The 20,564-nt window shown below is 55.8% G+C and overlaps 10 protein-coding genes across 10 annotated transcripts; 5 read left to right on the forward strand and 5 right to left on the reverse strand.

The window, feature by feature from the left end:
• Positions 1 to 59: 59 nt before the first annotated feature.
• Positions 60 to 2,745, reverse strand: BAUCODRAFT_34153 (uncharacterized protein). Its single transcript, XM_007677976.1, has one exon. It carries the CDS (start codon positions 2,368 to 2,370, stop codon positions 472 to 474), a length of 1,899 nt encoding a protein of 632 aa, XP_007676166.1. The 5' UTR covers positions 2,371 to 2,745; the 3' UTR covers positions 60 to 471.
• BAUCODRAFT_34154 (uncharacterized protein) lies at positions 2,666 to 5,013 on the forward strand. The gene is made up of 2 exons (XM_007677977.1): positions 2,666 to 3,534; positions 3,590 to 5,013. The coding sequence occupies exons 1-2, from the start codon at positions 2,980 to 2,982 to the stop codon at positions 4,751 to 4,753; spliced, it is 1,719 nt and encodes a 572-aa protein (XP_007676167.1). The 5' UTR covers positions 2,666 to 2,979; the 3' UTR covers positions 4,754 to 5,013.
• A 641-nt stretch (positions 5,014 to 5,654) lies between these two features.
• Positions 5,655 to 6,042, reverse strand: BAUCODRAFT_34155 (uncharacterized protein). The gene is made up of 2 exons (XM_007677978.1): positions 5,775 to 6,042; positions 5,655 to 5,723 (listed from the first exon to the last, which is right to left on the reverse strand). Exon 1 carries the CDS (start codon positions 5,958 to 5,960, stop codon positions 5,793 to 5,795), a length of 168 nt encoding a protein of 55 aa, XP_007676168.1. The 5' UTR covers positions 5,961 to 6,042; the 3' UTR covers positions 5,655 to 5,723; positions 5,775 to 5,792.
• A 328-nt stretch (positions 6,043 to 6,370) lies between these two features.
• On the forward strand, positions 6,371 to 8,859 carry BAUCODRAFT_70405 (uncharacterized protein; the record flags this gene model as incomplete). The annotated part of the gene is made up of 4 exons (XM_007678123.1): positions 6,371 to 6,415; positions 6,468 to 8,000; positions 8,190 to 8,474; positions 8,536 to 8,859. 4 exons carry the CDS (start codon positions 6,371 to 6,373, stop codon positions 8,857 to 8,859), a joined length of 2,187 nt encoding a protein of 728 aa, XP_007676313.1.
• Positions 8,860 to 9,203: 344 nt separating this feature from the next.
• BAUCODRAFT_489380 (uncharacterized protein) lies at positions 9,204 to 11,377 on the forward strand. Its single transcript, XM_007678482.1, has 3 exons — positions 9,204 to 9,581; positions 9,623 to 10,635; positions 10,688 to 11,377. The coding sequence occupies exons 1-3, from the start codon at positions 9,413 to 9,415 to the stop codon at positions 11,150 to 11,152; spliced, it is 1,647 nt and encodes a 548-aa protein (XP_007676672.1). The 5' UTR covers positions 9,204 to 9,412; the 3' UTR covers positions 11,153 to 11,377.
• BAUCODRAFT_489472 (uncharacterized protein) lies at positions 11,378 to 12,300 on the forward strand. Its single transcript, XM_007678483.1, has 2 exons — positions 11,378 to 12,085; positions 12,170 to 12,300. The coding sequence occupies exon 1, from the start codon at positions 11,603 to 11,605 to the stop codon at positions 12,026 to 12,028; it is 426 nt and encodes a 141-aa protein (XP_007676673.1). The 5' UTR covers positions 11,378 to 11,602; the 3' UTR covers positions 12,029 to 12,085; positions 12,170 to 12,300.
• On the forward strand, positions 12,259 to 13,887 carry BAUCODRAFT_488905 (uncharacterized protein). The gene has a single exon (XM_007678484.1). The coding sequence runs from the start codon at positions 12,489 to 12,491 to the stop codon at positions 13,446 to 13,448; it is 960 nt and encodes a 319-aa protein (XP_007676674.1). The 5' UTR covers positions 12,259 to 12,488; the 3' UTR covers positions 13,449 to 13,887.
• Positions 13,888 to 14,327: 440 nt separating this feature from the next.
• Positions 14,328 to 16,627, reverse strand: BAUCODRAFT_70056 (uncharacterized protein; the record flags this gene model as incomplete). Its single annotated transcript, XM_007678090.1, has 2 exons — positions 14,328 to 16,040; positions 16,097 to 16,627. 2 exons carry the CDS (start codon positions 16,625 to 16,627, stop codon positions 14,328 to 14,330), a joined length of 2,244 nt encoding a protein of 747 aa, XP_007676280.1.
• A 234-nt stretch (positions 16,628 to 16,861) lies between these two features.
• Positions 16,862 to 17,931, reverse strand: BAUCODRAFT_34164 (uncharacterized protein). The gene has a single exon (XM_007677979.1). The coding sequence runs from the start codon at positions 17,791 to 17,793 to the stop codon at positions 17,041 to 17,043; it is 753 nt and encodes a 250-aa protein (XP_007676169.1). The 5' UTR covers positions 17,794 to 17,931; the 3' UTR covers positions 16,862 to 17,040.
• Positions 17,932 to 18,035: 104 nt separating this feature from the next.
• On the reverse strand, positions 18,036 to 20,459 carry BAUCODRAFT_34165 (uncharacterized protein). Its single transcript, XM_007677980.1, has one exon. It carries the CDS (start codon positions 20,252 to 20,254, stop codon positions 18,212 to 18,214), a length of 2,043 nt encoding a protein of 680 aa, XP_007676170.1. The 5' UTR covers positions 20,255 to 20,459; the 3' UTR covers positions 18,036 to 18,211.
• Positions 20,460 to 20,564: the final 105 nt, after the last annotated feature.

A 20,564-nucleotide genomic window follows, 5' to 3' on the forward strand; every position in this document is an offset into this window, starting at 1 on the left:
GCTTCTCGGCTACCGTCATCTCCAACCATGGCTCACGGTGGTTCGGACAAGAGTATGCTCTATCTCGGTGCGCGTGCCATTGCTTTTGGAGATGTTCATGCACGTAGCTATTTGTGGGACGCTATCACTTGTGCTACTGCAATGTCCGCGTGGACCAGTGGGTAGCTACTGACAAGCTGCTGTACGACACTGCGAGCCGTCTAACAAGCCTTCCCTAGGCCACCGACCCATGCTTTATTAGACTTGGTCCAAGAGATGTATTGCACATCGGAGGAGCACGCCAAACACCTCGCTTGGAACGCGTCAACATCAAACTTCATCAACCCGCCCTCTGTTACCCTCAGCTTGCCATCGATCTTCACTACCATCCATTCTCCACCCCTCAACACTGCTCCTCATCTCCGTCTTCTTTACCACACAAAAAGCGTATCGCAGCTGATCCAGCGCCCCCGTGCTCCTACGCCTAACATCCTATGCCAGCGCGGAAAGGGCAGCACCCATACTCTGCTTGTCATACTTGACATACTTCCCCTTCCCCTTGTCCACCTCATGGTACCGGCCGTAGAATCTGTCATAAAGCGGTTGGATGTAATTCTGCACATCCCTCGCCAACGCCCTGCGCACATCCGCCTCCATCTTGTACGACTTGTGCTTAACGGCCAGCTCGTCGAACATGGCGTTGAAGTTCTTGAACTTGTCCTTGATGGCTTCTTTGTCCTTGCTGTTGAGATTCTTGAGGATGGCGGCGCTGTCGACGGCTGCGCCGGTGGAGGGCGGGCGAACCGCTTTAGACGTGAACTGTTGATCGATGAGATGCGTGGCGCACTCGCGCCACGCGTCGGTGTAGGCTTGGGTGGCCTTTTTGCGCCATGCGTCAAGTTTGGGCTGCATGGTGGCGGAGATGAGGGGTTCGAGGTCGGAAGAGCGGATCATGCGCTCGACGATGCAGACGTTGTTCGCGATGAAGACGCCCTGCAGCCCTTTGTTGCGGATAGCAACGCGGGCGCGGGACTCTAGGTTGGAGAGGAGGGTCTCGATGGTGTCTGAAGCGTAGTGGGCGAAGAGCTGTTTGCCGTCTGCTCCGACGTCGAAGGACTTCAGGGTGGGTATCGAGGAGCCTGATGTACCGGCATTCGGTGTCGACCATCCGCCATCGCCTAAGCTGCGCATAATACTGCTCAGTGGTGCAAGGTACGAGGTCATGAGCTGTAACCTGGTCATGACGTCGGTAGTAAGCGGTATGGGACCGCCATCAACGGGTAATGATTGCGTCTGCTGTACGCGAGTTCGCACGTCGTTCAGTAACGTTGCTAAGGACCCTTTGGCAGTCTCCCGCACAGGCTTCAGTGCGTCAGATATGGGCTGCTTGAGCTCGCCGGTCCTCTCTTCTAACTGGAGCGAGATGTGCGAGATAACCTCAACAATCTCATACGCAAGGAAGCAGTCGGTGAACAAGTTCTCCCGAACGTGCGCATCGAGGTCGCGCATAGTCGAGGCAAAAGCTACCAGCGAGTTCTGGCACGTGGCCAGCAATATCACCGGCCACTGCTCTCTGCTGAAGACGTGGCAGATGTTGTCGTATTCCGCAGTGTACATGCCCAGCAGGCCGTGTGCATACGATCCGATACCGTTGCTGCCTCGCTTGTAGACCGCATTCGGGTCGAGCTTGCGAGCAGTGGACTTGCACGCCGTTGCAAGATTCTGCAGCGACAGCATTATGTACTGCCCACGCTCATGAGCGTATACTTTCGCCGAAGCCGACAGCTCTCCGGGTTGAGGGTGTTGCGCTGTGTAAGTCGCAATGTGTTGATTGATCGTTCGAAGCTGATCAGATCGTTTCGAGCTAATCTTGGGGTACGGACCGCCCGTCGTGATCTGCTTTAGAGGCTCGATTGGCTGCGAGTCCTGGCGCAGAATGTCGCGGAAGAAGTCCTCCAGATGCTGGATGCCAACTTGCAGTAAGCCATTCAACTCACCAATGGCTTGCTGATTCGTGCGCATGTTCGTGGTCTTCAAGCGCCTCAATGCTTGATTCGTCCGATCAATGCTGGCTATGTACTCCTGCAAGCCCACCCTATCCGGTCTTGCGCGCAGTATTCGCTCCTCGCGGTCCCGCATGTTCAGCGGCTCTTTGATCTTCTCTATGGCCTCCATGATCCGGTCGATGTTGGCTGTCTGCGTCTGGAGTCGCTGGGTATTACCATACATCGGCCCTATCGCTTCTTGCACCGTCCGCCCAGACTCGTTGAGCCTTGTCATAGAACCCTCAATCTTCTTTCTGACCGATTTCATTTTCTCCAGAGTCGCATGTAGCACCTCCACCTCCGCCGCTTCTTCGGCGAAGGCTGCGCGCCTTGCGATCACCGCCATGTTCGCTGACGCTGCTCTTCTACTACCTTACCGCATCGTTCGAACAAGTGGCACTCGGGCTGCGTCCGGGAAGCCGAGGTGGCTATCTAGTTTCACTTGGAGTGGATGATGATGTTCCGAAGAAGGTGTTGCGGCACTACATCATGTTCCTGCGTAGCTTACGCTCCGGTATGACAATATACGTCGTGAGCGCGGATCGTGAATGCAGCGGGATGGCGGAGACGGCCCGAATCTCAATTCGAATGCCGACGATTCCGGCTCTGCAAACTTCCTGGCTCTTTCGCACGAACACAATTAAGTCAACTCTCGAACGGAGTTAGGAGGTATTTCTTGTGTCGCCTTGTGCATTCAATGTCGGGTCCGACTGGAGTCTTCTGCGACTGGCTTATGGTGGCCGTTCTCGCCTAGGGCTGTCCGGGAAGGACAGCCGACAGCGGAGCGCTCGGCATGGACGGCAGCAGAACCAACACGAACGTCATTCCTGCGAGATAACAGATTCGATATATACTATCGTGGTTGCCATCATGGAAACCCTCGCAGGCAACCAGCCGTTGGCGCGAATTCAGAACATCAGATTCCGGTTAACAAGCGAAGCGCGCGTTTCGAAACATGAGCCGCCTTGAACAATCGCCTCCGTCCGGAGAAGCTTCCGATCTTGATCTTGAGAAGGCCGAGCATGGCAACCACCGTGGTTATGATGATGATCACGAAGACCACGATGACGACACCTCAAGCACATTCTCACACCGGCACATGGAAGGGCCCCCAAGCATTCGTCGTGCGAACAGTCAGTCCATATCACGGACCACATCGCGCCGGCTAGAGCGGTCGCAGACGACAGCCTCAATCGCGTTATCAAAGATCCGCTCGCGAGTACCCACACAAGGGTTCTCGCATCCACTGGCGTATGAGAAGACGAGGCAGGATGTCATTGTTGACTTTGACGGCCCAGACGATCCTTACCGGCCTATGAACTGGCCTTTCCGGAAGAAGGCGATCACCACGGTACTGTACGGCCTGACTACGATGGGTGCAACCTTTTCTTCCAGTGTATACTCTCCGGCTGTCCAGGAGGTGTCGCAGACGTTCCATGTGGGGAACGAAGTCAGTACCCTTGGCATCGCGCTTTTGTTGTTTGGCTTTGGTCTAGGACCATTGCTTTGGGTGAGTGAGTTCAACATCGTCAGTTTGGTGCGTAGTGCTGACATGCGTATCCTAGGCACCGCTTTCTGAGGTCTACGGTCGCAAGCCTGCAGTGCTGATACCATACTTCATTGCAATGATTTTTGCATTCTCCGGTGGCGCAGCAAAAGACGTCCAAACCATCATGCTCTGCAGGTTTTTCCAAGGCTTGTTCGGCTCCGCTCCTGTCACCAACACCGGAGGCGTTCTTGGTGACATCTGGAGCGCCGAGCAACGGGGCGCTGCCATCGTAGGGTACGCAATGGCCGTGGTCGGCGGACCTACGCTGGGACCGATTGTGGGTGGCGCAATCTGCGACTCGTACCTTCGTTGGCGCTGGACACAGTACATCACTGGCATACTGATGGCGTTTGTGCTGGGGCTCGACGTACTAATACTCGACGAATCGTACCCGGCCCAGCTTCTCGTCGTCAAGGCCCAGCGGCTCCGCCACTCCACCGGAAACTGGGCACTACACGCCAAGCACGAAGAGTGGGACGTCTCAATCTCCGAGCTCTCACACAAGTATCTCATTCGACCGTTCCAGCTGCTGATGACGCCTATATGTCTGCTGGTCGCGCTGTACGCAAGCTTCGTGTATGGCATACTCTACGCAAGTCTAGCGGCCTTCCCAATCGAGTTCGAAGAGGAGCGTGGCTGGAACAAGCTTGTCGGCTCTCTGCCGTTCCTGGCAGTCCTGCTAGGCGTGATCATCGGCGCAGCGGCCAATTTACTGAACCAGAAGTTCTACATCAAGCGCTGGAAGGCGAACAATTGCCGACCAGTACCCGAGGCACGGTTGCCGCCCATGATGGGAGGCTCGTTCATCTTCGTTGCCGGCCTTTTCATCTTCGCCTGGACCTCTTCACCTAGCATACCTTGGATAGCACCGTGCATCGGCGCTGCATTGCTGGGTTTAGGGTTTTTCACGATTTTCCAAGCCGCATTGAACTATCTCATTGATACGTTTCAACGGTATGCGGCATCAGCAGTTGCGGCCAACACCTTCCTCCGAAGCGTCTTCGCCGGTGCATTCCCACTGTTCATCACGCCAATGCTTCACAACCTGGGCATTGGGTGGGGTATGAGCATCTTCGGTTTCATCGCCATATTGTTGGTGCCAATACCTTACTTGTTCTACATCTACGGCAAGCGGATACGGGCAAGAGGGACGTGGTCCAGAGAGAGTGTTAGTGACTAAACTCCTGTATTCTGTTGCACTAGATATTGAGCCACCATACTCTGAGAGCTTGTCCGCGAGCAATCGCATTGTCAGGTGCCAGCATCTGACCGACTACCATAATTGCGCTTTCTGCAAGCACATTGCGTAACCTACCAGCCTCCCTGCTGGCGCCCTTGTTGCTCACCCTGGTCGTAGGATTGATCGACATTGTTATCGAAGTTGTTCACGTCGCCTTCGGCGCGGTTCACATCGCCCTCGACACCGCCTATCTTTTCTCCCTATCAACAGCGAGTCAGCGGATATCACCTCGTGAGACGTTTTCACGAAGATTCGACTTACAACCCAGTCGGCTGCGCCTGTAACCGCACCGCCAATGTCGGACGGTACGTTCTCGACGCCTTGGACGGTATTGTCGAAGCCTTCACGCGCATCACGGCCTACGTCTTCCGGAACTATGAAGTCGAGTGAGCATGGTGTTTGCAGCATAGTAAGACAGCTCAATCGTACTGTTCTCAACCCTCTGCTCATCTTGACGAACATCTTGCCGAGCGTCGTTGTAGTCCCCCTCTATCATAGCAGTAAGCATCCGCCGTGACTCGAGATCTGTATGATATCAAGCCCTACCGACACGGCCTGCCGCGTAGCCGGCATCCTGGGCCGCAGATTGGTCAAAGTCGCCCTGCTCTTGGTTGTCCATCCTTGTTGCGCTGTGGCGTGACGGTTTGGATGGAGATGGAGAGTTGGCAAGGAGTTACGGAAGGTCGGAGGACGAGGACTATATTTATGTACGTACAGTCTCCGCATTCGAAGCGTTTCATGTTCATGTGCATGCCTTGTTTGCTTGGACCCCACCAACGTCGACGTCACGCAGCCACACAGGGCAAGACGATCATGCACCTGCAGCCTCTCATTTGACTGCAAAGGAAGTCTTAAATAGATGGTCCGGCGAGATACGCCACGAAGCGATGGCGCAATTGTACAGGAAGTACTGGGTAACGTCGGTAAGGGCTGTGGGCAACCTCTTGTCTGAGCGACCTACGTGCACCTACGCATTTGGCTACGTACCAAAGCCTGGCATCTGGAGATTGAGCATGTTGTAGCAGCGCACGTAGGGTCGAGGTGTCCGCGGATGCCGGTATGGAAGATTGGTTTCTGTAAGACGGCGGTTCTTGGCCCTCTTCGCCCCAACGTTGCCGGCCGCTGTCAGTAGGGAGGATGTAACCATCGCTTATCCCAAACAGTAAAGTCTAGATCATGCAACAAAGTAGATAGGTCAAGTGATGCCGTAGCATATATGGAGGACAAGCATACCTTGAAGTTGAAGTTCTTCGTGCATCTTGGCTGCACAAGCTTCTTGGTTACTCTACGGCAAACACGGGACGAGCCGCCGATTTTCGCTCGGACGTATGCCAGAAAGTTCGCGACGCTTCAGTCACGAAACTGCACGTAACCCGCCCTTCACTGCAGCCACGTTTTTCCACACACGCCCGATCTTTCTAGGCGCGGCACAACCAGAGCCATATAGACCTCTGGCACGTTCAACCAGCACACCAGCAACAGCAAAGCCCTGATCAATTTTCGAGCAGCCAAACCAACCAAAGCTTCTGAAGCACTCTCCAGCACTTCAGCGGCAAGATGTCGGTCGTTGGCTTGGACTTCGGCACGCAGAATGCTGTCATCGTACGTACATGTTGAGCGTGACAAAGAGCGCAACGAACTAACTTCTTCACAGGCCGTTGCCCGCAACAAGGGTGTCGATGTCATTGCCAATGAAGTCTCTAACCGTGCTACGCCTGCATTGGTGAGCTTTGGCCCCAAGAGCAGATATCTAGGCGAGGCAGCAAAGACGCAGGAAGTGTCAAATATGAAGAACACAGTCGGCTCCCTCACAAGACTGGCTGGCCGATCAATACACGATCCCGACGTCGATATCGAGAAGGACTACGTTTCAGCACCTCTAGTGGACATTAATGGTCAGGTCGGCGCCGAAGTCAACTACTTGGGCAAGAAGGAGCGCTTCACGGCGTCGCAACTATGCGCCATGTTCTTGACCAAGGCCAAGCAAACAGCATCCGCAGAGTTGAAGCTCCCGGTGAACGATATGGTGATCAGCGTGCCGGCGTGGTACACCGACGCACAGAGAAGAGCGCTCCTGGATGCAGCAGACATCGCTGGTATCAAAGTGTTACGACTTATTAATGAGACCACGGCTACTGCGCTTGGGTATGGTATCACCAAGCTGGATCTACCGGGTCCAGAGGAGAAGCCACGGCGGACGGCTTTCATCGATATTGGCCATAGCAACTACACATGTTCCATCTGCGAGTTCCGGAAAGGTGAACTGAAAGTCGTCTCGACCGCCTACGACCGACACTTTGGCGGTCGGAACTTCGACAAGGCGATCATGGACCACTTCCGGCAAGAGTTCAAGGAGAAGTTCAAGATCGACGTCTACGAGAACGCCAAGGCCAAAGTTCGTGTCGCGGCTGCGGTGGAGAAGATGAAGAAGGTCCTTTCGGCGAACGCTAGCGCGCCAATCAACATCGAGTCCTGCATGAACGACGTGGACGTTAAAGGCATGCTCAAGCGCGACGAGATGGAAGAGCTTGTACGTCCGCTTCTCGAACGTGCAACGGCGCCCATCGAGCAAGCACTGGCGGAGGCGAAATTGAAGGTTGATGACATCGACTTTATTGAACTTGTCGGCGGTTGCACGCGTGTGCCTGCGCTCAAGCAGGCCATCACCAACTTCTTCGGCGGCAAGCAGCTCAACTTTACACTCAACGCTGATGAGGCTATTGCAAGAGGATGCGCATTCAGCTGTGCCATTCTTTCGCCCGTCTTCCGCGTACGCGACTTCAGCGTTCAAGACATTGTCAACTACCCCATCGAGTTCGCCTGGGAGAAGTCGCCAGACATTCCGGACGAGGACACCAGCCTCACGGTATTCAACAAAGGGAACGCGATGCCCTCAACCAAGATTCTTACATTCTACCGCAAGCAGCCGTTCGATCTGGAAGCGAAGTACGCCAAGCCTGATTTGCTACCAGGCAAGATGAACCCTTGGATCGGTAGGTTCAGCGTGAAAGGTGTAAAGGCAGACAGCAAGGACGACTTCATGATCTGCAAGCTTAAGGCGCGTTTGAACCTGCATGGCGTGCTCAACGTTGAGCAAGGCTACTATGTCGAGGAGCAGGAAGTTGAGGAGCCTGCAGTCGACGGCAAGGCGGATGAGAAGAAGGATGCTGATGTGAGTTCCATTCCCGTCGTACGTTCTGCCTTGGTCGCGAGTGAGGAGGAGGACAGCAAGCTATATGCTACCGCAGGCGAGCTCTTGCATTCGCGGACTGGCGGGCGCGCGGTCAAACGTGTCAAAACCGACCCATTGCTGACGGCGAAACAGGCAATGGAGACCGACGACAAGGCCAACGGCGAAGCCAAGGCGCCCTCACAGAAGACCCGCAAGGTCAAGAAGCAAGTCCGAAAAGGCGACCTACCGCTCTCCGCTGGCACTTCTTCCCTCACGCCAGAGATGAAGGACAAGTACTCGGAGCAGGAAGGGCAGATGGTCAGCGAAGACAAGCTTGTTGCTGATACGGAAGACAAGAAGAACGAGCTCGAGTCGGAGATCTACGCAATGCGGAACAAGATCGACGAGCCGTACTCGAGCAACGGTTACTCTGACTTTGCTAACGAGGATGAGAAGCAGAAAGTGAAGGACAAGTGTGAGCAACTTGAGGTAAGTCATACTTTCCATTACCACTTTGCTGTCGATGACAGGTGACTAACTGCCTACGCAGGACTGGCTGTACGACGAAGGCGAAGACGCGACAAAGGCACAGTACGTTGCGAAGATGGACGAGCTTCGCGCCGCCGCAGGTCCCATCATCCAGCGCTTCAACGACAAGCGTCAAGAGGAAGACGACGCGAGGCGGAAAGCCGCGGAGGAGGCCGCAGCGGCCAAGCGTGCAGCGGAGGATGCAGCGAAGAAGGCTGCCGATGAAGCTAAGAAGGCAGAAGATGCGGCGAAGAGGGCCGCTGAGCCTGAGAAGCCGGACGCGGAGATGAAGGATGCACCGGCGGATGCTGAGGGTCAGGCACCAGCTGATGTCGAGGAGGCTTGAAGGGCGAAAGGATGGCGCTTGTAGGGAAGAGCATAGAGGGCTGGGCGTCCATGAGGCCGGGGGGCAATGCTCCGATGGACAGACATAGCGAGCGGTGTTGGTGGTGTGGTTTCCCGCCTCTGCTAACGCTTGCATGATGATGGTGAGTGACCGGTTAGCTGCGGGAGGTATAGACGTTTCTAGACATTACGAAGAACATGCAAAAGTTGCAATTGAAGTGCACAATGCCTGTGCAGGTACCATGAGAAGAGCCAGCTGTCATGCAGCGCTGCTGAGGTTCGGGATATTCAGGCACATTTCGGCAGTGACCCGGGCACATGTCAGCCCGAAATGCTGGTAAAGCATGCCCTCCGATTACTCAGCCTACCTATCTGTCAGGGACGAACCAATCAGACGTGAAGGTGCCAGAATCATACGATGAGCGGTGCACTTTTGAGCCGAGCTTCCGGTTGGTAAAACGCATTTTCAACCATCTCAACGCCGCTTCGTCCAAACTTCCGACTGAGTGTTCTTCCCAGCGTGCGTCTGCGCGCAGGTGAACAGTTTGGACAAGATGGCTTCGATGATGGAGGCGTTCAATGCCACCACCACGCCTTACGTGGAGCATATTGAGGCAACGATTTCTTCGGTTGATACGGGCGTCCTCAGCAAAATGCTTGATAATGTCAACGTATTCGGTGTCTTTCTTACGCTGTTTGCCATCGCGGTCGCCTATGATCAGAGTATGCATCTTCCACGATCGGAGAGCCACCTATGCTGACAGCGACACCAGTAAAGTACTGGCAACTCAAGGGTCCGCTCGCCGGCACAACCTTCAAGATCCCCTTCGTCGGTCCCTTTCACGAGAGCGTCAAGCCGAGCTTCGACAAGTACTATGCCAAATGGCTCTCTGGCTCGCTCAGCTGCGTCTCCGTCTTCCACAAGTTCGTCATCATCGCGTCTACGCGGGATATGGCCCGCAAAGTGCTCAACAGCCCGACATACGTGAAGCCTTGCGTGGTGGACGTCGCGCACAAGCTGCTGCGCCCTGAGAACTGGGTGTTCCTGGATGGCAAAGAGCACGTCGAGTACCGGAAAGGCTTGAACGGCTTGTTCACGCGGCAGGCGTTGGAGACGTACCTTCCGGGCCAGCAGGAGGTGTACCGCGAGTACTTTGAGGAGTTCCTGCAGATGACGAAGGCGAAGAACGGTGAGGCGCAGCCGTTTGTGTACAAGCTGCGCGAGTTGATGTGCGCCGTCTCGTGCCGTACGTTTGTCGGTCACTACATGTCGCGGGAAGCCGTGAAGAAGATCGCGGACGATTACTACGACATTACCGCGGCACTGGAGCTGGTGAACTTTCCGATCATCCTGCCTTTCACCCGGACGTGGTACGGCAAGAAGGCTGCAGATCGAGTCATTGAGGTCTTCGCCGGTTGCGCGGCGAAGGCGAAGGTGCGGATGAGGCAGAAGGGTGCAGAGCCGGAGTGCATCATCGATCGCTGGATAGCGCAGATGATGGAGAGTGAACGGTACCGCGAGCGGATTGCCAAGGGCGAGAAGGTGCCGGACGAGGAGAAGCCGGCAATGCTGTTGCGGAAGTTCTCCGATTTGGAGATTAGTATGACGGTGACCACCTTTTTGTTCGCGAGTCAGGATGCGACGAGCTCGGCTTGCTCGTGGATCCTGCAGCTCTTGGCCGATCGGCCGGAGATGCTGCAGAAGGTGCGAGAGGAGGCGGCGAGAATTAGGCCGGATCCGAGCCAAGGGGTGACGCTTGACGATTTGGAAAGGATGGTAAGCCGCCGTGTCAAACGGGATTGCGAGTGTCATGCTGACTTATCTCCAGGAATGGACGAAGGCCTGCGTCAAGGAGTCCCTTCGCTACCGCCCTCCCGTGATCATGGTGCCCTACGTAGTGAAGAAGGACTTCCCCATTCCGGAAGGCAACTACACCGCGAAGAAGGGCTCGATGATCATACCCTCCACCTGGCTATCATTACACGACCCGGAAGCGTACCCGGATCCGGACACCTACGACCCTGAGCGATGGATAAGCGGCACCGCCGAAGAGCAGGGCAAGAACTGGCTCGTCTTCGGCACGGGCCCGCATTACTGCATCGGTCAAACATATGCAACACTGAACCTGACGTGTTTGCTGCACATGATCAGCAGCGAGCTGGAATGGAAGCACAAGATCACGGATTGCAGCGAGGAGATGAGGGTGTTCGCCACAATCTTCCCGATGGACGACTTATTGCTCAGCTTCGAGCGGAGAAAGGACGTCCCTGCGTCGGTCATGGCTACTGCGTGATGAGAACTTGGTCGCTTTGGTTCGGGCGGAGCTGTATATATCCACCGTTGTGTCGCGTACAAGCGGGCATTGCATTCTTACATCCAGCAGCGACGCTGCGTGGAGAGGCTTTTTGCGCCTAAGGCTAGATGATAGACTTTGTGTGCGGCACGATGCCCATATATGATCAAGTCAAAACTGAGCAAAGCAGGCCTCTTGCCGCAATCATGTCTGCACTGTGATGACTAGCCTAGTCAGCATTATGAAAGGAACGGAAGCGGTACGGCTTCCCCTTTCGGCAGGTCTGTGCGGTGGTGGTTGTCGTGCATTCTACTGCCGTCAAGATGCTCGATCCGAGGACCACCAACGCACCCGACGGGGCATCTCGAAGGAAATCAACAGAGCTTCCTGCTCTGAACCGGCCATGGAGTCCCTATTCCGGCTCTCTGGGTCGGCCGAAGAGTAACGCCCATGCACGTACCGGCGGAATGCTTGATCATCTTAGCTTACAAAAGCGCTGTGCGATTTCGCTGCGAGGCAGCTGTTCCTGCCATTGAGAGCGAAGGTGCCGACGATAACAGTGAAGATGGTGTCTTAATACTCGGACTGCCCGACAACGTTCCGCTTGAAAGCTTCGCATGCAGCGGAGCGCCACTAGTGTCACTGGCTGCAGGCGTTCCGGTGAGCAGATGCACGAATGACAGACGGCCATCTTTCCGCAGTAACCGAATGAGCATGAAGGTTCTCGGGCGTCACCATCTTCACGACCAGGAAACCGGGAGCATCGCGAGTATCGCTTCTGCCGGGAAATCACTCCCTTCGCTGGCCCGGCACCGTCGCGCTGTCTCCGGTAGACAAGTGTTTAGCTGCCGTCGAACACTTCGTCTACCGCTTTGATGTCGTCTGTTTTTTGTCCAAAAGGCGCTGTCGACCATAGGACACGCGTGATCCCGGGTAAGCAAGCCGTTAGCGAAAGAACGTTCCACTGCGATGTACGTTTACTCGTGGCACGCGGCAACAGTCGACCAATCCTTCCAGATCGTGACCGGGGCGTCGGCGTCCATACGAATCTTGATATCGTTGTGGTCCATTCCCACTCCGCATTGGCTCGTTTCTCGGGGGTGGAGGTGTGCTGGCTCCACACAGCTTCACCGGCGGACCTGGCCAGCGTGGTCACGAGAACATGCTAAGCGCTATCAATTCCTGGTCGACGGATGTCCAGATGCGCGTCTATGGAGCTTATATCCGGCTCCTCGCTCATGGTGCCGCAAGACTTTGTCGTGTATCGCAAGCCAGCGAGTTCCTCTTCTAACAATTGCGAACGCCGTAGCTTTTCCTCAATCATTTTGCTGTCAATATGTCCGTGTCGGGGTCGGATAGTGAAGCCGAGCCTAGCAGCCGGGCGAGCGCATACGTGGCGCACGTGCATACGGGACCGAGTTTAGCTGCTGCGCTTCGGGCTCACACCTCTCAGCCGCCCATTGTCGACTATACCACGCAAAGTCTAGAGGAAGAAGACAGGTTCCAGAGCTTCGTAGCAAGCGTGTATTCGTTCCCAGCCGGCAATGAGAGCGTTCCGAGGGTTGTTCCCAAGCGACGAGATTCCGGGACCGACTCGATGGCTGTGACACACAGCCGCTCCGCAACGCTCGACAGTCTAAGTTCGTCAAAACGTACGCCGTCTTTGCGGTCGGGAAGCACTGCGGAAACCGTGTCGACAGTGAAAACACCGTCGGATGCGGACTCTTTCGGGCAGCCAAGCATCCTAGTAGAAGTCGACGGCGCACTCGGGCTTCCGGATGACTCGACACGGCTCAGCTGTCCGTACCGTTTCCTCAACTGTCATATCACGTGTGATGACATAGCGGAGTGGGACACGCACTGTCGCTCCCACTTCCGCGGTACCTTACCCAGGACTGCCCGCTGTGACTTCCATGGGTGCGATTGGGCCATGACTGCTTCGTCTGGCGACGAGGCTTGGAGCCATCGGCTGCGGCATCTGAACCTTCATCATCCGGCTCAAAGAGTTGTTGTCAGGCGGGAAAGGGCTGATCAGGCCATGATCGGCTGGCTGTGGCAGGCCAGGGTCCTTCAGGGGCCCGCGATGACCGAGCTGAGACAGCATGGTCAGCTAGGCGAAAGCACGAGTGCTTATCTTGTGACAGCGGATCCCAGGCGCGACCGGCGACGACAGGTGAGGATCGATGCAGACACCAATCCGGTGGTCTGTCCAGTCTTTACTGACGATTGTGTAGGTGCCATCATCGAACAGCCGAAGGACGCAGTGATGAACCTGAACCGTGCTTTCTCGGACTAATGCGTACACATGCACGAGGATGAAGTACTCTGGACAGCATGACTTGACGGGTGTGGTCACTACGGCGTTGTCGTGGCGTCTATCCAGGATGGTTTCCTTTCTAATGATACCCCGGCTCTTGCGATAGGATAGCCCTTTGGGATACTTTGCATTCGAGCAACAACGAGCACATTAACGAGAGTGGTTTCATGCACAGTATGAGCGAACAACAGACTGGATTGAGGACTGAAGAGATGTAGTCGAAGATTGACATGCCTAAGGCAACATAGGCTACTCAACGAGGCGCACCATACTCTCTACTTGTACGAGTCTACGACCCAATACGATTGCCACGATGCAACCGACCCACAAGCTCTGACTGTGTTGGCCACCATGGTATCGTTGCTAGCGTATGGGAAAAAGTCGAGGCCGAACCGGAAGCATCCCCGGCCAGCACAGCCTGCGTAACATGCACAGCCTCGACTAGCGTCGCCCTGGCTCGCCCTTGCTTTCAGGCAGAGATGCAGATGCTCGACTTTTAGTGTCTTACACAGCTTCGCCTGCAGGTACCAGCGCGACTGCATATGCAAGTGGCGAGCATCATGAGTCGTACGCCAAGCATCCGCCATGTGTCGCACGGCGTGTCGGGTCCACCCGTTCTCGCATGTGGCCGTCCATCTTCGGCGCGCTGGGACACAGCAGTCTACATTGTGATACGTAATTGATGTGGTGTTGATGACATCCTGAGGCTTTCCTAAGCTACAAGCAGCCGTCATGTCTTGAGCTTCATACTTCGTCATTCCAGGACCGGCGTTGCCGTTCCGCTGTAACTTGATATACCTTCTCGGTGCTTTGGCGGTACGCTGGCATCAGCTCGTCTTACTGGACCACTATCAGCCCTCACAGTCCCACCCTCTCCCCAGCCTCCAACTCAGCAATTCTCCCCTCAATCTCCGGCACCCCTCGCAACAGCACCTCCAACTCCTCCCTCTCATCCTCCAACCTCAACCTCCTCTCCGCGTCCAACCGCGTAAACACATACCCTCCCTGTCCATCAAACTGCAAAATCCACCCATGATAGCGCCACAAACTCCGTCTATGCGAGACCGTCATGAGCGTGATCCCGAGCCGTTTCGCCTCGTCGTACATGATTTTTTCGGTCTCCGCGGTAACGGAGGAGGTGCACTCGTCGAGGATGGCGTATTTCGGGGCGTGGTAGAAGAGGCGGGCGGCGGCGATGCGTTGTTGCGTGCCTGTGGAGAGGAGGTCGGTCCATTCGGCTGAGATGTCTAGACCGGCTGTTGATGCTGTGCGGGGGGGTCGGGAGTCGGTCGGGGTAGTGTACTCGTCGTTGTCATCTTGCCATGAGCGGTTGTTCGATGTGTTGAGCAAGGTATCAATTCCGAGTACAGTAAGGATATCCACGAGATCTTGGTCCGTGACGCCCTTCGCACGCATGTCTAGCAGGCTATCTGGGTACAGTATCTGCTGCCGAAGCGTGCCCTTGCTAAGGTAAGGCCGTTGTGGGATGTAGAAGATGTCCTCGCTGGGCGGTTTGCGCACTTTGCCGCCGTAGACGGGCCAGAGACCGCCGAGGATGCGGAAGAGGCTGCTTTTGCCGCAGCCGTTGGGGCCGACGATGAGTAAGTGGTCGCCGCGGTTGATGTGGAAGGAGAGAGCTTTGACGAGCACGTCGCCGTTGGGCGAGACGATGGGCACGTTGTCGAACTTGATGTCTTCGCCTTCTTCGAGCTCGCCACGGCCGGCGAGGACGTTGGCGTTGGCTTCGATGGATGCGGAGGAGACGAGCGCCTTCTCGAAGTGGCCGCGCTGAGTGTCGGCGATGACTTCTAAGAGCGTGCTGACGCGGCTGGTGTACCCGGCGAGTTGTGAGATCTCTTTGTACGAGAACATCAACCGTCCAAATGCATCGCTGCTGGAGAGCAGCAGTCGCCGGTTTGTGATGAAGCTCTCAGTATGGTCAGCTTTACCACCGCGAGAGCCCCCGCTTGATGGAAGCTTGAAGAACACAGGCACTGAACACAGCATCAGCCCCAGCGCACCCCAGAAGTACTTGATGACGAAGTCTTCCATGATGCCGTGATAGAAACGTCGGCGCAGAATACGATTCACATGCTTGATCAGCGTGAAGTAGCCCTTGTCAAGCGTGTCCTTCTCCGCTTCGTGGCCGGAGTACAGCGCTATTTCTTCGCTGTAGTCAATGAGGCGAGAGTGCTGGAAGCGGAACTCGCCTTCGAGCCGTGCTTCGTCGGCGACGTACTTGCCGAATGGTGGTGTGAGTGCGCGCATCACGCTTGCGCTGAGTTGCACCATGAGCGACATGGCAAATAGGCCCTCGCCGCCGACGCTGCGGCTGAGACTCCAATTGTAGATGACGAGATCTAGGATGGGTTTGGCGAGGTTGGAATACAGCTCAGCCAGGCTGTTGGAGAACTTGCTGACGTCTACCGTGATGAGCTGGTCTGCGTTCTTTATCCGGTCGTCGAGAGCAGAAAGCGTGTAGAATGTCATGTTGTTGAGGTACTTGTGGTGGATGTAATGCGTAAGGCGGGTACGGTACGCAAGTGCAAGCGTAGTCTGGTGGTATGAGAGCTGTCATGATTGGCATTAGCGAGAAGTATGCGACTCGGAGAGGTAAATTGACGTACCATTGAATTTGTGAAGGTGGCCGGCACCGCAACGATCATCCACCATACCAGTCCTTTCAAAAACGCCTTGCCCTTCCCTTTGACCAGACTGCTGACCAGCCTGCCATCCAACTCCGCAACGTACAGGCTCAGCAGCGTCCGCAAGACGAGGAATACGGAATGACTGACGAGCAGCCTTAGCTCTTTGCTTCTCCATCCCGGGATACAGATCCTCAACAGCTTGAACAGATTGCGGAAGAACTCGCGATTGAGCTCAACCTTCTTCCTTGACGTCGCCTCGCCGCGGGCGTTGGCTGTGACGGGTCCCTTGCGACGGATCTCGGCGGCGCGGAGAGCGGCCGCCTTCTGTTCTTTGATGGCATTGCGGACACGATGGATGACCGCCAGGAAGAGAGCGAGATAGATGGTACGGGAGATGCGGGTGCGATGCTTGACGTAGAGGTTCGTAAGGTCCTTTAGAAGTTGCTTCGCCGACCGGTTGGAGAGGCTGGCCGTGAGCTGCGATGGCAACGATGGTGGGAGTATGGCCATCTCGATGGCACTGCCTGGCCTGCTACCGCGGACTCGTAGACACGAAGCCTTCGTCGCAGCAACAATACATCTTGATGTTACATGCACGAAGCACTCTCAACTGATCGCTGTTTCACATGCTTCCTCGGCTCACCCCAAAAGTGTGTGCCTCAGGCCGAAGACATGTGGCAGTCGAATGTGTACGACGAGACGAGACCAGATGGGACTAGCTGAGGAGGTAACGCGTAATCAGACAGAAACACGGTCTTGAACGAGGGTATATCGTACAGGCATCGGCTATGCCATAACAAATCTACCTATACAGAGGATCGCTATGCACAATGCGAAAGGGGAGAAATCGTACAAGTCGCTCAGCCAGCTTCGCAGCCAGCATCAACAGCGACAAGAGCATTAGCATCGCGCGCGCTATCGCCTCACGAGTTCTTCACCACCCCAACCTTAGCCGCCCTTAACACCCGTCCATTAAGCGTATACCCCTTCGACTGCGTATAGAACACCGTCCCATCCTCCTTCCCCTGCTGCGGCGCCTGGAACGTCGCCTCCATCCGATTCGGATCGAACTTCTCCGCCGTCTCCGCCGGATCGAACCGCTCCATCCCATGCCTCTTCAGCGTCCCCATCAAGATCTGCTCCGTCATCCTTAGACCTGAATGTAGGTTCTTGAGATCTGGGTTCGCGTCCGCGGCGTCGAGTTTGGACGGTTCGACGTTGCTGAGTGCGCGGTCGAGGTTGTCGATGCTGTCTAGGAGATCCTTGGCGAAGCGCTGGAGAGCGAAATCGCGAGAGGCTTGGATCTCACGTTTGGTTTGTTCTTGGAGGTTGCGGTAGTCGGCCACGGAGCGTTTTAGCCGGTCGGTGAGGTCGATGACTTCGCGCTTCTTCGACTCGAGCTCTGCCTGTGAGGGATCCGCTTTCGATGCGTCCGCCGCAGCGGGTTGTGTGCCTGATGCATTGCCATGTGACTCTACTGCGGGACCGCCCTCCTTCTTCGCCTCCGCTTCTTGCGCTTGGGCGTACCATCTTCGCGAGCCTAGTCTTTGCGAAGCTGGAGGCGTTATTCCAGATACAACAGGCGATGATCTGCTGGTTGCTGTCGGTGCGATTCGTAGGGATTGCGGTTGTCGCGTGACAGCTTGGATGGGTCGGAGGAAGGTTCGTTGGATCATGTTGCCTTGATTGCGAATGAAAACTTGCACGGAGGGGAGCGTTTGTGAGGTACGACGTGAGGTTTGTCCTTGAACAAGTGGCACAGAGCTGGGATAGGTGGCGCGGGTGTACGTCTGGGAACTTTTTGGACTACAGGCACAGGGACATCGATGAGCACAGACTGATGAAAGCTCTCCTCCGACCTTTCGCCGCACCACCGCGGCTGCACCCGCCACACAAACACCCATCTCGAACTAACATGTGCTTTTCTTTCGCATGAGCTTGATATTGTATTATAGTAAACGCAGAGAAGAGATACAGTAGTCTGATCCCATAATGCAGTACTGCGGACATTGGTATCTCGAAAACGGACCAGGCACCTCAACAACGCCACCGCTAACCGACACCCTAACCCGCTGCCACAATTGTAAGTCAGAATCAATTCCCCCAAGCCCTCCTCTCCTCCTCAAACACTCCATCAACCTTCGCATCTGCCTCCCCACCCGTCTCCGCCGCCTCCCTCTCCTCCCACGGCTGCTCCCTCCCCATCTCATCCTGCCCGGGCACATCCGAAACCCCTTCCTCCTCTCCGTCGCCGACTTCGAAAGGCGAGTCAAGCGTGTGACTCGCATCCGTCAATTGCTTTTCCGGCTTGTCCGGGTTGAAACCCTGCCGCACCTCCTCCGCTTCACCTTCATCGGGGAAAGTTTTCACGAAGTGCCGCTGCTCGATACTGTTCCAGCCTGGTCCGCCTTCTTTGCGTGCACGAACGCGTTCGATTTCTTCGGCTTGCGTGTCTTCGACGACCAGGTCGACGAGTTGCGAAGAATGCGACTCGACTGATTCCGAGGAGTCGCGGCGTTGGAGAAGGCCGCCGACGAGTGGCAGGTGTTTCAACTTTTCTTTGCCCTTCGCGGCAAGACTGCTTTCACCATGGCTATCTCGCTTCTTCTTCGCAGGGTCGTCATGTTGGTAGACGTCCTCTTGGATGTCTCTGATGCGACTTTTCCTCCGCTGCCGATTGTCGGCCGTTGGTTGCAAGATGGCGCGATTCGTGCTGGCGCTGATCATGTTAGGCTCCGTGCTCACGCGGTCTTCGCGCGACGCATAGTGGGTGTTGATGACGGGGTAGTTCCAGTCGCCGAACTCCAGCGCGCGGGCGTTTTCGTAGAGCCGTTCTTCTTCCGCGTCCTTCTCTGGCTCCTCCGGCTCTCGTCTTGTGCCGTAATCAAGGGTGCCATTCGCGCCTCGGCTGGTTGACCGTGAGGCTGCGCCGCCAGGGCTCATCGTCCGTGCGTGACTGTCCGCCCATCGCGCAAGGAGAGGATGCTTGTCGTTGGCGCCGTTGGACGGCGGGATCCAATACTTACCTTTGCCATTGCGTTCGTACCTCATGCCTTCACGCATTCGCGCTTCTCTGCTTGAGCTTTCTTCGTGTGCGATGACATTGTCTTCGGCATCGAAGTACCTGTAGTCGTAATGTTTGCCGCTGAACGTCTCCTTCGCGTCCTCGATCAGATCTCGCGGACCGAAGGCGTCTCGCAAAGCAAAGCGGATGGGCATGCGGGCGTCGGAGATAGTGCGGTCGGCGTAGTCTTGCCAACTGAAAGCGTACCAATGCGAGAGCGCGAAGAACGGCATCTCGAAGCATATCAGGGCATCTTGGATTGCGGCAGCCAGGTTGTCCGCCGTATACCCTCCTCCAGCACTTGGTATAGCACCCAGCGCAACAAGAATGGACAGCATGAAGCCTTGCCACCACGACGCGAAAATGATGCCCTTGATGCACAGGAATTTTGGCATAGGCCTGAAAGGCTGCAAATCATCATTCATGCACACCCAGAACAGCGCCAAGTCGTAAAGACTCCAGCAGATACTGACGTTGTAGACCAAACCCGTCCAGAAGTATCCACTGTTCGCCGCCAGGATGCCCTCTCGGAACGTGCCAGTTCCTTTCATCACCACCGTCGCGATGGCCAGCGTAGGCTTGATCCAGACATACTGCAGAATGCCCCTCTTGATGGCCAGAAACGTATGCGGATCACTGATATCCACCTTCCCCAAACAATGATTCAGCGGCCAAAGATGGCTCACCGGCGGTCGTCCATGCATCATGATAATCAAACTCCTCTCCCCGCCCAGATACGCCACCAACAGCTGGAAGAAGGTGTACAGCGTAAACGCCTCGTAGACATCGCGAAACGGGCCAATCCAAAAGGCGACGCGGAGGCTGGTCAGCGAGGCCCACGAGGCGGCGCTGAAGATTGGCACCAGGACCAAGATGCGGATTACGTGGCGTTGGAGCAAGGGTTTGCGGTAGTTTTTGGCTTGCAGGAGGGTGGTGAGGACTGTGAGGAGGGAAGCGACGAGGGCGCTGACGCCGGCGAGGATGAGCACGATGCGTCCGAAGCCTTGCCCTGTGCCGGCCGGTTGGTTGATGTCGCCGCCCATGGTTCGTAGGTCATGCTCGAGTGTCGACATATCGGAGCTGGCGGGTCAAGGTCTGCTATAACGGCTGCCTTGGATATTGTGCAGGTTCCGATTGTCCTCTTACAAGCCAAGCATTCTTACTCTCCCGCTCTTGAGTAATACTACACACTAACGACCATCTGAACACTTCCTCATGTCCACCACCTATTAGCACAGACTGAGGCTCGAAGACGACAGGTTGATTCTCACTTGCCCTTTGAAGGTCACAAGCTCCTCAGGGTTTCAGCGCCACGAGGCTGCGCGTCACAATGCATGAAACTCTATTGTTCACACGTACTGATGGACTGCTATCACAACTTCT

Source organism: Baudoinia panamericana, assembly GCF_000338955.1.
Source record: "Baudoinia panamericana UAMH 10762 unplaced genomic scaffold BAUCOscaffold_6, whole genome shotgun sequence".
Taxonomy (NCBI): Eukaryota; Fungi; Ascomycota; class Dothideomycetes; order Mycosphaerellales; family Teratosphaeriaceae; genus Baudoinia; species Baudoinia panamericana.